The sequence below is a fragment of the Hibiscus syriacus genome, unplaced genomic scaffold, assembly GCF_006381635.1.
Source record: "Hibiscus syriacus cultivar Baekdansim isolate YM2019G1 unplaced genomic scaffold, ASM638163v2 tig00111848_pilon, whole genome shotgun sequence".
Taxonomy (NCBI): domain Eukaryota; kingdom Viridiplantae; phylum Streptophyta; class Magnoliopsida; order Malvales; family Malvaceae; genus Hibiscus; species Hibiscus syriacus.
The window spans coordinates 4,013,936-4,031,806 of record NW_024063201.1 but is presented as its reverse complement, the minus strand read 5'-3'; the positions used below and the strand labels follow the sequence as shown (position 1 = coordinate 4,031,806).

Here is a 17,871-nt window from a genome sequence, read left to right as displayed (position 1 = left end):
GTCACAAATGTTAACTTCTCTATATATTTAGGGTATATATTGATATAATTATACCATGAAAAGCCATCAATAATGGAGAAAAGAGCATGCTTAGTTGTTTTGTCAATTAGGGTGTCAATATGAGAAAGAGGGAAATTGTCTTTAAGACTCACACAATCAAGATATCGGTAGTTGACACACATTCAGACCTTCCTATCTTTTTTTAGAATGGGCACAATATTAGCTACCCATTTGGGATACCTAGAAACTTGTATGAAACCAACATCAAATTACTTCTTTGCTTATTCTTTTATTTTCAACAACATGCTTGGTCTCATTCTTCGAGGCTTCTGTTGTACTGGATTGCATTATGGTCTTATTGGCAGCTTATGTACCACAATGTCAGTATCCAAACCAAACATATCTTAATAAAACCAAGCAAACACATCTTTGAACTCGTGTAAAAGGTTTATGAGGTCTTGCCTTATTTCTGTTGAGAGTGAGGTACCGATCTTGACCTCTTTTTTTTCTTCCTCTGTCCCCAGATTCTCTGTCTCAATCATCTCTTGATGAGGCAAAATCTACTTATTTTCTTGTTCAACCAATCTGACAAGTTCAAGGTTCAATTCACATTCCTTACCATCCTTATGTCCCTTAGATTCCTCTAGACACATATCATTTTCAAAATCAACATTTAGATCAGAAATTTCATCATTCGATAAATTAATATATGGAGATCTGCGAATGAAAAAGAATGTGTTCAGGCTATGGACAAGAATTTTATTATATATTTACCAAAAGAATAACTATAATAATGTAATAAAGAAATAAATAAATAAATAAATAATTTTTTTCATTAACCCATGGGTGCTATAACGTATCAACCATGAAACATTCAAATATGAAAGTCTTAATGATGGGTGGTATAGCCAAGGCTCCCAAGTATCTCGACCACATACCCTTGCCTTCTTTCTTTCTCTAAGATTATGGGCATCCTTAACCCTGTCTGATAAGTGGTTTATACCCAATTCTGAAGTAATTTATCTTGGGTATTCGAGCCAAACCCTCAATGATTCCTTGTAACCTTTTGCCTAACCCTTTTCCAACTCGAGCTCCTCGAGCTATGATTTCTTTTAGCTACATGCAATGCTCTATGACAGTTTATGAGAGGGCGTCTTCTTTCCCTCAAATACAAAAGCAGCATTGACAAACTTAAAAGACTGGAATGATTATTCAAGTGCATTCTCATTCACCTCCACATATGGTGCATCAGTGGTGACATACGCTATGATTTCTTCTTTATCTTTGATGGTCAGTAAAGTTCCTTCGGAAATGAATAATAGCTTTTGATGTAATGAACAAGGAACTACTGCAACCATATGTATCCATGGCCTTTTTAGTAGATAATTGTAGTTTGGATGGATATCCATAACCACAAACTCTATTTCAAATGTAGTTGGGTCAATACGGAGGGGAATTGTGATTTTACACATAATGTTCCTTTAATGACATCAAATGCATGAATAGTGTTACCATAGACCTTCATGTGTGAAGTCTCCACAAGGATTCTATTCAATGTTTCCCACGACATGACATTCAAAGATGATCTATTATCTATCAGTACTCTTGAAAGAATAACCCCTTTACAATGAACATTTATATGCAACGCCTTGCATCTACATTTCCCTTACCTAGGTATATTTTCGTCATAAAAATAGATGAAGTTGTCAGTATTGATGTGATTCACCAACCTATCAACGCGTTTTATTGGTATATCATTTGGTACGAATATCTCATCCAACACTTTCAACAATATGTTTCAATGTACCTCGGAATGCAGAAGAAGAGATAACATCAAAATTCATGCCGGGGTTATTCAGAGCTATTTCACAATGTTATATTCACTGTGCTTCAGAAATGTTAGGAATTCTAGAGCCTCCTTGGTGTGAACAGGATCATTCACCCTATCTTCGGGTTCAATTATCACTACAACTATTGTCTTTCCACCTAAACTAGGGGCATAACATCTACCAATCCTGGTAAATCCCCCAACTTCATCCACTTCATCTTTATTTTCTTCAGTGGTGTTAATTTGGCATGTGTAATTCCACAAGACCTTTTTATTGCTTGTATAAGCAATCGAAATAAGCATTTGTATTACCACATTCGGCATCGTCTTTCCCTAGTTCATTGTTTGTTGAACTCTCTTTGAAGAATTGCATTTCTTTTTTACCCATCAATTATTGAACCACTTGTTTAAAATCTTGCTATTCTTGAAGTTAATGACCTCCCTCTTAATGATACTCATAATAAATCTTGAATTTCTCATCAGTAGATTCCTGCTTTGGACATACTAGTTCTCTAACTAGCATTTGTCTATATACCCATCTCAAAGGTGTCTTAACCTCTTCCACTTTAGTTTTGGTCCTTTTAACCTGATCAATGGCATTGACACCTTAATTTTGGTGATATGGGAATGGATTACAGCCACACATGACGCTTCCGAGTCGTTAAAAACACTACATTTCTCTTAATCAAATCCTCCAGAATCCTTTTGAAAACAATGCAATTTTCAATTGTATGCCTTGGAATAATAGCATGGTACTCGTAAGTTTCAGTCTCCTTATACCATTTTGGGTATGGCGGTTCATACGGGTTCACATGCTTTGGAGCTACCACATGTGCTTTGACCAAACCCTGGAAGAGCTCACTATATGTCAAAGAAATGTTTTATAGCCACCCTAGCATATGATCAATATAAGGAGACTTCAGGGTGTCTATGAAAATTATTATGAATTCTCTTTCAAACAACAGAGGATGAACTTGAGTCGTAATATCCCTCAAACGCTGAGCGTATTGACAGAAACTTTCATTCTACTTCATCTCCATATTCTGGAGAGTTGCCCTATTAGGAATCATGTCCCTGAAATATTGATATTGCTCCTTGAATGCGTTAACCAAATATTTACAGGATCATATTTAAGCTCGGGTTAACTGATTATATCTTCTAGTAGTAGATCCAGTTAGACTTGATTGAAAACAATGAATCAAAAGTTTGTCGTCTCTGAAAAAACATGTCATTCTCTTGATAAACATTGTCAAGTGTACAACAGGACAAGTCTGACCCTTATATATTTTGAACTCATGCATCTTAAATTTGGGAGGTAATATCATATGTTCATTTGGATTACTTTGAAGAGTCTTTATTACCACTTGGGTTTTAGTGGAAGATAAAACTAACAAGATTCTCAGTGGTCTTCTTAGGTGTGATGACCAATCTTAGAGTAGCAGAAAGTAGAGTACATTCAACATTTTCCACTAGCGCAACAACCAACTCTTTTCTAGTCTCAATCTTTATTACAATCAATCTTGCGAAAATCTAATAAACCATATTGGATTGGTTTTGCATAATGTTGTCCACGTAAGATTTATGAGTTTTCTCCATTTCCACTTCCCAATCATGTTGTAATTTCATTAAATTATATTGCATCTCTTTCTTTATCTGTTTGAATTTTACCTCAATTCTTTTTCCTTGAGTGTTATGTCGATTTGTCATTTTTTCAGCCAGTATCTTCTTCCACTTAATCCTCGATAAATTAATTTTTAATATTATTTTAATCATTAATGCATGTTATGAATTAATTAATAAATATATGTATGTCTGTTTATGTAAGTGGAAAAATGAAATGTAAAGAGGCATTGATCCCTAATAGTGAATATCGTAGAATAAGTTTCATTAGATCTAAAAGTTTCAACTAGAACAAAGTAATTTGATTACAGATAAGGCCCAGTCCTCATATTCAGTTCTACAATTTCGTTCATGAGCTCTGTGACCTTCTTCCATAATAAAATATTGGACTGGTAATATCCAAAATAGTTTCTACTTTATTAGCCAAGTCTCTCTTGACAAGCCACATCATCAATCTGTGCAATTGCTTCACCCATCATGCATTCTCATTTTCCTACAATGGCTAGATAATACTTAAAAGTGACTTTCCATCCAAATATTGTTGATCTCATTATCTAGACATGTGATATGAATCTGGCATTGTTGAAGCTCATCCTCTAGCCTCCCAACATATCCTCGTAAAACTCTATTCCCCAAGACAACCTTAAGTTCAACGAAACTGCTGGGACAGCCACTTGATACAAATACTCTTCCAATTGCAAGATTTGATCCCAGAGCTCAAGGTTTCTGGTTCGATTATGGCTCATTTCTTCCTCGTGCCTTACCTGCATCTCTCTTATTTCTCTGCTAAGTTCCTCAACTCGCTGATTCTTGGTTGATTACCTTTGCATCCAATACTAAACTTCAGCTTGCTTTCTATCAAGAATACAATTCCATCCTTTCCTTTCATTGCAAATCTCATCCTTTTCCAACTCCCTTTCTTCCTCAAATTCCTGAACTCGTTAGCCTCTAGCTTCGAAATATCTCCAGCATATTGTTCATTTCAGTTTCCAACTCCTGGATTCTATTCATTTCTTGTTCTCCTCCTTCATACTTTTCTTTCTTCAATTTTTCGATTTCACGACAATAAGCTTTGGTTTGCTTGATCATTTTCTTCCTGTCAGCCTCTCATTATTCTCTCTTTTTAATTTCAGCTTCAAGCTTTTAACTTGATGTTTGTTCTCTTCCTTTAAGACTTTAACACGATGTTTTTGGACTTTTATTTTTTTTTCACCGACTATTCTAACATCTTACCAAACCTAGCCCTTTGGTTCTTCAAGTACAACCTTCTATAAACCTTCTTTAAATCTTCATGATCTACTTCAAGTTTTTCCTTGTCCTTCTTGTACTACTTAGCATTTTCTTTGCAAGCATTTGTCTAATCTGAGATGAAATATCACATCCTTCATTTATCTATTTTCTTTTACCCATCCGATTCTTTCTGCCTCGAATTATATCCTAAGGATCTCAGCTTCAGAAGGCATCTCCCTTATCACTTCTTCCATCGGGACATTGTTTTCATCAGGCTGTGGGAGATTCTTATTCTTTCTATGAAGCCTTCAATCTTTGTAATCAAGGGTCACCATGACAGAGGATGACATTAATAAGTTTCGAAAAGTCTTGCTCCACTGTTCGAAAATTTCTCATATTTTTGACTTATAATGTCCTTATTGAAAAGCGAATTCAAATATGACTAACCCTTTGGTGACATGCATAAATTGACGTGCTCCATATGACCTAAGAACTAGAAGTGGAGATCCAGACGATCAGTAATTGAGCATATCCCAAGAACCGCCCTCTTCCATGTTTAGGACAAGTGCTTAGGGATCGAAAGGTTTCAGCTAACACCACCGGCGCAGGGTTGATTCCTCTTTTCAACTGATGAAATAAATCCCACATAGATAATTCCACATACCTAGAATCTTTGGGAAGATCATAAGGCCATAAATCCCTAAGGCCAACAATATTAATTTCTTGTCACTATCAGGGCGTGTTTCGATGACCTTCTTAATGGTTGACCATGCAACCCCTTCACCTTTCTCTTTCTTCTTGATTTATTCTAAGGCCCATTTCTCACCCATCCTAATAACAACTACTATCTTGTTTTTGAAGGATTGAGTTAAACAAAACAATATACTCCTCAATGGTTGGGGTCAAATCAAATCTGTTGAAAGTAAAGCAGGTATAGGTTGAGTTCCAGAACTGAGTTAGAGCTTGGATAAAATATTCCTCTACAATAACAAAGAGCAAATTTGCGACGTCACTATACATTCCCCGAAATGCTTGCTTCTCACTACTCTTCAAACTATTCCAAATCCCCTTCAGGTCCTCCATATCGTTTTGTTGGACATCGATGTGAGTATATCTAGTCAACCCTGATATATGGTCTTCTAGAAGACTGTTTTCTCATTCTTTTCTAGTAGTTTCAAACATACTCGAACTTCATTATACTAGCTAGTCTGGTTCTGGTACTTTTGCTCTATGTATGAAAAATTTTCCAATAGATAGTCACTTCGCAAATCAGTGTCTTCTTTTATGACAATATGATGAGATGCAATGACGACAAAGAAAATAAAAAAAAAGACACAAGTTAGTTGGGAGCATATGATAAATATAAAATAATATTGTTTATCCTATTACAGTATCTACCCAAACATACATTTATTGAAGCAATAATCTCACCTAGACATTCTTTCTACCCACATACTTGAGTTATGAAATCATAACATAACCACATGGTGTCTAATTCACATGCTTTTATTTCTAAAATAAATATATTTTATGAATTTACAGGCAAAAGTTAGGAGACGTTCTTCCTTTGTGTACTTATTAGGGTAAATAAAGTTAGATAGAGTGACAACATGATTTCTTACGAGCATGAGTTCACTATATGTAGGGTTTCAGTTCTAAGATAACAGTGGTACTCAAATTGTCCTTGTTGTCAATGTCCCCTTAGGCTGGCAAACCCTCAATCCTCATTCTATTATAGACTTAAGTGGACCGAGTTCAATTCGAGGAAACACATTCCTTATGTCTACACGGAGGGCTTATCATGAAGATCATAAGGGCATATACTTCGGAAGTGATTCAATAGCCTGTACGGATGCCTACTCACGAAGGCACCAGTGACTCACTCCCACTTAGTGGGACAGGGTTCAGGTATAGAGCTTATGACATGCAAATGCATGTGATGTGTGTGATGAAGAATTCACAAACCTTTTACCCAAAAAAAGGCTAATTTATTTCGGAAAAAAGTTACTTATCTGAAAACAATGAAATTCAAATCCAATCATTAGTGCAATTATTTACAAGAAATCAATAAAATATGATGGATGGTTATGAGAATTGAAATAAAAAGGATAGTAACTCAAATAATGGTTCAAATTAATAAAATTTCACCGACTCGGGCAACATATAATCAAACTAAACCTAACTCTCAAGTGTCTCCAGCGGAGTCGTCAAGCTATCATAACCATTTTTATAAATAATTTAATATTAAAAATAAATATGACTTTATTTTGGGAAAATATGAATTTTATTTAATTTAAAATTTAGAGTCGCCATCGACCTTTGGGTTAAGTAGGTAGAATATCTAAAAACATCTTTTTAAAAAAATTAATAAAAATCATCTTTAAGACAAAAATTGGTACGCATGTTACCAAAAACTCATTTTCACAGATCCGAGATTCGATTATGCGTGGGGAAGGGTTAGCGCCCACATAGCTCCCAAAATTGACACCCTCGATAATACGTTGTCTAAAATGATGGAAACTTTACATATTTGAGCTTAAAATTTAAGTTACGATCCTTTTAACTTCTATAAATTTTCAAAATAGTGAATTTATTTATAAAATACTTAACTCGATAAAAGTGATTTAATTCACTCGGTTTAATTTAAAAGGATGTTCCCTTACTACGTGAATCAACGGAAATTAAAATCCAGATATATTAGACGTAATTTCGTTGACCCACGAAATAAGACAACATTACCTTTGAATCCTTTAGAAAGTGAAAAATCGAATGCATGAGTAATAAAATGACGTATGTAAAAATGGGTTAAATATCAATCATGACAAATAAATAAAACTAAATAGTAATAAGTAAATAACTAAACAATAGTAAATAAATATATAAAATAAGTAAAAATGAAAATCTATAGTTATTAAAATAATTATGTAAAAATAATATATCTAATTAAAAAAATATATAAAAATATATAAAAACAATATTCAATAAAGAATTATTTAAAATGAATAAATATACATATTTAATTAACTTAGTAAGAAATAAATAAAATATTAAAATTATTTTATTCGAAAAACCCTCGCAAAGATACCTTAGGTGTTTGGAGGTCTTCCATAGATTAGGCGAATAGTTAAGCAAATCTTATATAATTTCATGATATTAATAATAACAAATTTTATTATTCAAAAGTATTCAATAAAAAATTTCTATTAATACATAAATACATATATAAATTATTAATATATATATATATATATATATACATAAACGACTTATATTATAAAATACCATATATTCATAAATATTTAAATATCATTTAAAATAATATATATATATATATTACCCATCACGTTTGTGAAAAAAAAAGAAAAACAATATAAATGCACAAATAACCATATGGTGACTAAATCGAAATAATAACAAGATGTAGGCAGCAATCGAAGCGTTTAACCTTAACATTTCCTCTCATTACTAACATGAATGGTGATTAGAATGAATGTGAAACAAGATTCTGAGGACCAAAAGCATAAATATAGCAATTTAAATGAAATATGTATATTAGGGATGACAACAGGTCGTGTTCAGGCCGGGTATTGGTCCCCCATACCCGTCTCAGCTTAAAAAATCGTAGGGATTTAAACGGGGATCCCAATCGGGTAATCGGAGAAAACCGCAGGGAAACGAGTATCTCCGTTTAACATAAACGATTATTTAAACGAGTATAAGGCCGAGTATATATATATATATTTAAATTAAATATATAAATATTATATATATACATTTTTTAATTTAAATTAAATTTATTAATATTATATATATATAATAATAATTATTATTTTAATATTTATTAGGCCAGATATCGGGCCGGGTAATCAGGTAATCGAGGCGGAGATTACTAAACCCGTCCCTGTCCCCGTTTAACATAAACGATTTTTTTCCATCCCCGTCCCCGTTTAGCATAAACAGTTTTTCCCTGTCCCCGTTTAATTCGATTTTCGATTTTCCCCGTCGGGTTCAGATTTTTTTGCCATCCCTAGTATAGATGGACTAAACTAAAATGGAACTTAAATTATCAAAACAAATCAAACGTTTGACCATAACACTTAAATAATGCATGATGACTAAAATAAAAAAATGAGAACGTAAAAGATTCAAAATTGACAATATCCCCTTCATTTTAAGACTAAAATAAAATATTACAAGACATGAATATCCTAAGTTGCAATTTACCCGTAGAGTCTCAAAAACACGGGTGAGATTAGTGCAAAACGACGTCATTTTGTTTGATATATATATCCTATTATTAACTTTTTATAACCCTAATCTCCCCGTTTTACGTCCGGCCACTTTCCTCTCTTCTTCCCTTTTCTCTCTTTTCTTTCTCTCGACCGAGAGATTCAAAATCCCTCTCTGATCACCGCATAATCGGCACTGGTGAGGGTCCGATGACCTCCTCTGGCCTCCACAATATTTTTTCTTTCAACCCCTAAACCGATCTAACATCGAAACCCACATCTAGCTCTCTCAAACTCTCAAACTTGAAACAGAAAAGGGACTACCTTGTTTTTTTATCTTCCTTTGGCTCTGGCGAAGCCGTATGGTCCAAATCCGAAACGTATATATTTCTTTTTTTTCCCTTCGTGTTTTATCATTTTTCGATTCTAACTGTTTTTTAATCTAGTTCGGAAAAAATCTCTCTTGTTCGATTGGTGCTTTGCATGTTATATCTGGTCTATATCTTGGTGCTTGCTAAAGCTATGGCATAGGGGGATGATTATCCTATTTGACAGCCTCAGATTCTTTTGGATTTTCCTTATTTTATTTTAACGAATTTGGATAAAAAAAATATAACTTTTTTGACTGATTTTGGCTCTTTGTTTGATTGATATGTTGATGGCCGGCTAAAATGACGACGTCAGCCTAGGCGACTGAGGTGGTAGGAGCAGACAGTGGCGGCGGTGGCGCATCAGCTTTAGGGTTTGAAAAATCCTAATCCCTTCTCATTTGAGCCGTTGGATCAAGCACAGATCTAGCGGCTGGGATATATCTGGTGGCTGGGAAGATAGGATGAAACCTTAGTTTCTGTTGGGTTGCTTCATTTGGGCCTGTTCTTTGGGTTGTTGGCTTGGTCTTGTTAGGGCCTGACCCGTTTGTAATTTTGATTGTACTTGAGTTTATTTTGTAATTTGGGCCAATCTTATAGCCGATTAACACATAATAATAATAATAATAATAAAAAAGACTAGTATATATATAATTATCTAACATGTGTTTAATATACTAATACTAAATATAAATCAACTTCTAATTAAACATAATTAACATTAACAATCACACATTTTTTTAGCAATTAAAATTAAGACGTATAATTTAATAAACGTTGTAAATAAAAAAATATATAAAAAGAATTCAGACAAAATATAATGTCTACAATAAAATTTTAATAATCGAGAGACTCAACAAAAATATGTCTTACTTATAGTTTGAGAACATCATATGCAATTAAATCTAAGAAAATATATTTTCAGATAATTTAAATCTAAGAAAATTTATTTGGTGATAATATTCTTTTTATTAAAATTTATCTTAAAATAGTAATTCCTAAAAAATATTCTTAAACAATAGTTGGTTCTAACCTATTTTTTTTTATCAAGTATGTATTATTGACATAGATAGTTATTGAGAGTTTACTTTATTCATTTTTATTTAATTTAATGTCACAAGTTAAATAATAATAATTCATTAATATATCGAAAATATCTCACTCTTTTAAAAACATACAACCAAATACTAGTATATCTTTTTATTTTTTTATAATAAAACATATATTTTATAAATAATTTGTAACAACTTCAACAGAAGGGATATATTCGACCTTTTATATTTTAAAAAGTAATTTTTCACTTCAAACAGAAAACACTCAAAAATTAATTTAAAATTATAATTGAAAAACACAATCTCAAAAGTTATTTTTTTTTAGTTTTTGTTGTGAAAAATCACTTTTAGGATAGAATTATATTTTTATCATCATCCTATAACTTTTAATTTACAATACAATATTTAAAATTAATATTTTATATTTTTAAAATGTCTAAAATTAATATTTTATTTTTAGAATCACTTTTTAAAACACTCACAGACAATTAAATTTCAAATTACACTTTTCAAAAACATGTTTAAAAACATTATTTTACAACACTTCTCAACCTCATTTTTTAAAAGTAGTACCAAACTCTTGTATAATGATAAAAATATTTTTATTCAAACTTGTATTAATCATGAGAGGATTTTATTATCTTATTGTACCATAACTCATTACCAGTAACTGGTATTCTATTACAACTCTATTTTATTAGATAATGGATTCTAATTAATTTATTAGAAAAATAATTTCCGTTCAACTAAATTGATGTACGACTAATAAATGGAATACGGATGGTTAAAATATTAAAAAAAAAGTAATGTCCAATTAAAATGAGACAATCATATTATACACACAAAGGCAATGCAACATCAATCCAGTCTCAGTCTGCTGTACGCCATTTTCCAGTATGATAAAAAAAAAGGCATCACTAAACAATAATCCCAAAGAAACTACATACCTTGATGCACAAATCTTGTCAAAACAGTTAAACATAATGTTCTTACACAGGTGCATCAAAGTCACAGCTGACATCGATTTCGGATTCTAAATCCTCCTCAGCATCATCCGGGTCGGATGAACCAACGACACCATGTTCACGAACTTTGGCTCCTTGGGCGGTTCCCGTCTTAGCCTCTTGTATGATCCGCATCACTTCTTCAACGCTTTGAGATGGTTGGTCACGTTCGGATTCCGCAAAGTTTGTCTTCTCCATCTCAACCAGTTCTTTCGGTAAATTTTTCAGAAACCAAGGGTGCTGCTTAATCTCTGGGATGCTAATCCTCTATATGTAATCAAAGTTTATATCATTTGAATTAGATGCAACTCTGTGTACGCATAAGAAAAGGAACAATACCTTGGCAGGATTGGCAACGAAGATACGGGAAAGAAGATGTCGGCAATCCGCGGACACCCGTACGTAGTCGGGTATAGTGTATTGGACACTCATTATCCTCTGTTACAACCAAAATAATTCAACTTCAAATCATGAAGAAAAAAGAGATGATATCTCAGGTAAGAGAAAAATTTGAGAGCTTACACTGATGGTCTTACGGAAATTCCGAGGATCTTCGGGCTCCTCGAAAGGGTATGCTCCAACCAACATCACATATAATGTCACACCACAGGACCAAACATCTGCAATCTATAACAGCCAGTGGAAGATCAAATAAACTATGCAACATGCACAAATTTATATCCGAAGTTGAATATCGGCATTACATTCGATTAGAAAACAAAGAGCTTATACCTCTCCATCGTATTCCTTTCGTGATAGGACTTCTGGGGCAATATACGCCGGTGTTCCGACAGTTGATTTTGGTTGTGAATGCAGCACTGAAGACTGTTCAGAAAAAGGAATTAAAGAACTGAACGTTGAACAACAGAATAAGAACAGAAGAATCCGGTTTATTTCGAATCCAGAAACGAACCTTGGAGTATCCGAAGTCGCATATTTTAAGTCGTGGCATTGGACTTCCATCCAGGAGTGTGTTCTCTAGTTTCAAATCCCTGTGACAAATTTGCTGCAGCACGAGTGTTGAATGAGGCATGAAATTCACCATTAAACAGAATCTTGAAAAGGTTACTCATGTTCATGTAACATACCATGGAATGACAGTAGCTGACTCCGGATATTAGCTGCTGGAAGAAAAACCGTGCCTGTCGACGAAAAAGCATCGTAAGTAAACGCTAAATCGAAAGATTTCCATGGAAGGCGAGGAAGAAAGTTTAGCTCAACACATCGAATGTGGATTGAAACTCACTTCGTCTTCGCTAAATCGACCTGCGCTGCATATTCGCTCGAAGAGTTCACCACCGGCAGCATACTCCATCACAATAGCTAAATGTGTTGGAGTCACCAAAACCTGCAGATTAATCAAACGAAAGATATATTGGTAATACTCATTTACATGCCTCATTTGCTACTAATGTTTAATAAATCAATTTCTTACCTCTTTAAACCTGATTATGTTTGGATGTCTTAAAGACCGGTGGTTAATGATTTCCCTCTGAACATTTTCATCAACCTGAAACCCAAAAAAGAAAATGGCATCATTCACCATTGTTGGTAAAATAGACTGTTGCAAAACGAGGAGTTAGCACTGACTGGAAAATATTAAATAAAATAATCAATCAGAATGATAACCGTGTCGTGGTAATCCACTGCCTTAGAAACAAATTCGCCCCGATGTGTGTAATCGCTACAATGGACGAACAACCCCCTGAGGTTAACACGGCTCTCCAAGAATTCGTACACCCGAAAACTGGAGTGAACTTGGTGGTATTGCTCTTCTCTCAACTCAAACAACACTCAAAAGAGAGGAGTATTTCAAAGCAAATGATTGTTTGGGATATCTCAAAGTGAATGAAATTGCCCTTTATTTATAAGCTAAATAGTGAGGGCAAAATAGTCACTTCCAAATCACAATTTAATTATATTAAACATAGAATTAAAAACCATTAAAAGACTGTTACAAATTGAGCATTACCAACATTCCCCCACTAATGCGAAAGAATTCTTTCGTAAAGATGAGAGCAATGAAGTTAAAACACGAGAAGAGCAATAGCGAGATCAGTTGCTTAAGCACTAGTGAACGTATCTGGAACTAGTACATAGTGATGATGAGAAATTATTTTCTTAGATAAGTGAAACTAGTCTGGAACTTTCTAAGATAGGGGTAAACTTATTACACACAACTAACCCCTTCATCCACCTGATTCATCGATGTGTAAGATATATATATACAAAAGTATATATTTGACCATCTTACCTCAGGATTCTAGTAAGTGTGTTAGAAAAATGGCCCAACATTTTTCATAGAAGGCGGCTAACCCTTCTCACTTACATAGGTTATTTCATCAAGTTTATCTCGATATAAACCACCCTTAAAAGGGATATGAAATAATTAAGAGCTTTTATAATAGCTTAACCTCACAAAGGGTATGGTGACTTTATTCAAGTTCATTATTAATGAACCACCCAAACTCTGGGCTAAGAAGTCATTAAGAATAAATATTCAACCTCATTTATCGGTAAATTAAATAAGTCCTTCTCACTAGAACCATCCAAATACTTGGATTTGAATTTATTAAGAGTTTAACAAACTCAACCTTTCTGTCGGTAAGTTCATTATTTCCTTCTCATTTAGGAATACCCACTCACTATGGGTTATGAACTTATTAAGAATAGATATTCAGTCAAAATCGGTAAATTCATCAAGTCTTTCTCACTAAGACCACCCAAATCTTGGGCTATGAATTTATTAAGAGCAATTAAGCTCATGGGCATGCACATTATTCATCATAGGGATAGGTAGTAGGAATGTGCACTATGAGTCTTTTCATGGTTTCGTTTGACCACATGGAACTTAGATAACTAAGTTGGGTATCCACCATGAATTCCTCAACCAATGGGCTTTAGACCCATCCCCCTCGACGAATCTAGGACCAAAGATCTGCTAGGTTCCTTTCCGACTTCACATACTCTAAAGAGAGTACTCCACTCTTTATTAAGTGTCTAACTGATTCATGTCTTATGCGAATGTGTCTTTCCTTACCATTGTACACATATCACAGCTTGCGAATCACACAACAAAGAAATCGGAGGAGTCGGTTTTTTTATTACAAACCTTTCTAATCAAAGGTAATAATAGAAATTAAAACCATTTAATATACCACCCAATGGCTTTATCACATAGCTTTATCACAAACGCCTTTTTATTCACCTTTAAATTCTTTCTATTCTAAAACAGTCAGTTATCAAAACTATATTCAACTTTCCACTATTAATGCTTGCCGACTAATTAAAGCATTTATATACATTAAGCATTTACATTGAAGTTCTTATAGTGGCACTTACTGACTGTTAATAAGCCATTTCATCGCATTAAATGTAAATAAACATTTAGACTTGTCAAAGCAAACCAATTCTTAGTTGCATCAAGCTGTATTTTACCGCGAGAATAATATTCTGAATCAAAATATTACGTACCACTGAGTTAAAGGTGAGTAACATCTTTATTTACTAATACATTTGGGTTGAAACAATTCTATGCATTTATTATAGCTTTAAATATTGGATTTATATTACTTTGTAAATAAATTTGAATTGAATGTTGAATAATTTTAATTGGCCATTAATTGTGCAAATTATAGCTTTAATGGTGTTTATTTACAAAGTAATATACAGATTGAAGTATTAGCCGATGGTGATTTCACTCGTTCTCGTTTGGGTCTTGGTTCACGAGAATGTTGAAATTGGTTAATTTATTATTATTTTTATAATAAATTTTGAATTGTTATTGAAGTGCCCATTTGTTATATGCATGGTGAAAGAATCCTTTAATGTGCATTAAGGTTAATCATTTTAAATGCAATAGAGCTTTGCATTAATTTTTACATGAAACTCATGTTTACACATTTAGTGTTGCAGTTTCATGACTTAAGCATGAATGTTAATTATAACCATTATATTTAAATGATTTTTAAGTTTCAATAGGAGGTTGAACGGTTTATTAAATAGCTATATAAATGTTGGTATTTAGTAAATGTTCAATTTTGAAACTTATATGCTATAATCAAGAAGTGACATGATTATAAAGTTGATTAACATTTTTGTGTGAGATAATGCATGTATGATTGGTTAATATGTGAAAAAAGTAACTATTTATTTTCATGTGGGGGTAAGATTATTCAGTTTCTGAATATTAAGTTGAAAATAAATATCAACTATTTTATCATACTAATAATTTCTTTTGAGAAATTTATAAAGATAACATAACGGTTGTAATTTTGGAGAATCATGAAGATGATGATGTTGGACAAGAAGATTCTTCAAACCGAAATAGTTGTTAAATTCGGGTTTGATTTTCACAATCTACTGAAGATAAGGAACCAAAATCTTGAAGATATGGATCTTATTACTATCAGTAAATTATTTTTATTTTATTACTGCTAGTAAAATATTTTTGCTTCTAAATTGTTGGTAAAATTGACTGCTGCAAAACGAGGCGTTAGCACTGACTGGAAAATATTAAATAAAATAATCAATCAGAATGATAACCGTGTCGTGGTAATCCACTGCCTTAGAAGCAAATTCGCTCCGATGTATGTAATCGCTACAATGGACGAACAACCCCCTGAGGTTAACACGACTCTCCAAGAATTCGTACACCCGAAAACTAGAGTGAACTTGATGGTATTGCTCTTCTCTCAACTCAAACAACACTAAAAAGAGAGGAGTGTTTCAAAACAAATGATTGTTTGAGATATCTCAAAGTGAATGAATTTGCCCTCTATTTATAAGCTAAATAATGAGGGCAAAATAGTCATTTCCAAATCACAATTTAATTCTATTAAACATAGAATTAAAAACCATTAAAAGACTGTTACAAATTGAGCATTACCAACAACCATATGCTGCTCTCATTTTGCTTCAAGTACACATATCCTATGTTGCACCAATACGGATACAGGATAAATACGATGATGGATATGAAGACGTACAGACTACGAGTACGACAAATTTAAATAAATTTTAAAATTTGAAAAGATATAAAAAAAGTCATAAATATTGATTAAAGTTCATAAATAAATTTTTAAAATCACATATTAAACCGATATCTAATTTTATGCTTGTGTTATCTTCACTAAAACAAACATATCTTGAATATCTAACGTCTTATTTATGTGTTTCAAGATGTGTTCCAAAGAATAACTAAAAGATGATTCATACATAAGAAGACATCTAAATCGAAAAATGTTTAAATTCCATCAAAAAAAAGTCATCGTAAGTCAATTGAAATTCTAAACTTCAAAAACAATTTTGAATTTTTTATTCAAAATCAACTTTTATTATTTTTAAGTTAAATCTAAAAAATAACTCTAAATAGTAGCCATGTGAAGAATAGAATTTTATACCTAATATATTCTCAAAAATCTCTTCGACATAATTAATTCTAGCAGTAAACGTACTCAATATGTATTTAAACTGTACCAGTGTCGATGACGTATTGAGTACTTGAAACAAAATTAAATTACCGTACCCTTGTAACATAACCCATGTTCAACACATAAAAACTGTGAACTCTCGTTGAAATATATGCAAGCAAATAGACAGCATGTTCAAAAATCACTGGCAAACATAATGTCATAAACACATTTCCATGTTCAAAAATGGATCATCAGACAAAATTTGCACAGATTTATATGTTCATAAAATTGGTGCCAATTTAGATGTATTAATCTGCATATGATGGAAAAAGAAACTAAAAGAAATAACCTTTTTTCCTCTCTCAATATATTTGACCGCAAGAAGCTCCTTGGTGTTCTTATCTTTAACCAGCCTAGCGACTCCGAAATTCCCTGATCCAAGCTCCTTCAATGGCTCATATCTCTCCTCCATCACCACAAGATGAAAACTGTCAGAGTTTGGAGAAAAAATTAGGAAGAAATGGTCTTTGAAGGCAAGAACAGCACCAAACCAGCTGACTCTTTTATATAAAGTTTACATGTCAAGCCATTTTATATACTTCTTCTCTTCTTCAAACAAAACTAAAAATTACCAAAGCTCCAGCCCTTTGAGAACCAACAAAATTAAGAAAATGGTTATTTTTAAGGCGACCTTGTAATTTTGTGAAGTGTCGGATAATGGAGACAAAGACATGGAAAATAACAAAAGAAAAATAGTACAGGTCTTACTTAATATGACAGCAGCGTCGGTTAAATGGAGAGAATAAAATACACAAACGATCACTGTATTATATTATATTAAATTAAATTTATTATTATTTTTTAATATTATAAAATAAATTTGAAAATTTTGATTTTATTATAAAATATACATCACATCATTAATTATTGTTAATAAAATAATTTGATATACTAAATTAATAAATAATATCTTATTTGACTTTTCAATTATAGTTAAATTTTTATTTTAATATTTTAAATAATAATGTATAAATGTTAAAACTAATAGATAATAACAAACTTGTTATTATATTCTTTACATATTTTATAAAATATGTTATGGTTTTAATATATATATATATATATT

The 17,871-nt window shown here is 32.5% G+C and overlaps 1 protein-coding gene across 1 annotated transcript; it reads right to left on the bottom strand.

The window, feature by feature from the left end:
• Nucleotides 1-11,187: 11,187 nt before the first annotated feature.
• On the bottom strand, nucleotides 11,188-17,250 carry LOC120172342 (serine/threonine-protein kinase SAPK3-like). Its single transcript, XM_039179821.1, has 9 exons — nucleotides 17,095-17,250; nucleotides 12,767-12,841; nucleotides 12,578-12,679; nucleotides 12,420-12,473; nucleotides 12,245-12,337; nucleotides 12,064-12,156; nucleotides 11,854-11,958; nucleotides 11,671-11,769; nucleotides 11,188-11,598 (listed from the first exon to the last, which is right to left on the bottom strand). Exons 1-9 carry the CDS (start codon nucleotides 17,215-17,217, stop codon nucleotides 11,317-11,319), a joined length of 1,026 nt encoding a protein of 341 aa, XP_039035752.1. The 5' UTR covers nucleotides 17,218-17,250; the 3' UTR covers nucleotides 11,188-11,316.
• Nucleotides 17,251-17,871: the final 621 nt, after the last annotated feature.

Bases quoted from the DNA above. Each gene is read 5' to 3' on its own strand.
- LOC120172342 (XM_039179821.1), bottom strand. From the start codon at position 17,217: ATGGAGGAGAGATATGAGCCATTGAAGGAGCTTGGATCAGGGAATTTC. The intron at 12,338-12,419 runs GTATGTTACATG...CTCGTGCTGCAG, and splicing joins TCAGCTACTGTCATTCCATG to CAAATTTGTCACAGGGATTT. The intron at 11,599-11,670 runs GTATTGTTCCTT...GATTACATATAG, and splicing joins TCGTTGCCAATCCTGCCAAG to AGGATTAGCATCCCAGAGAT.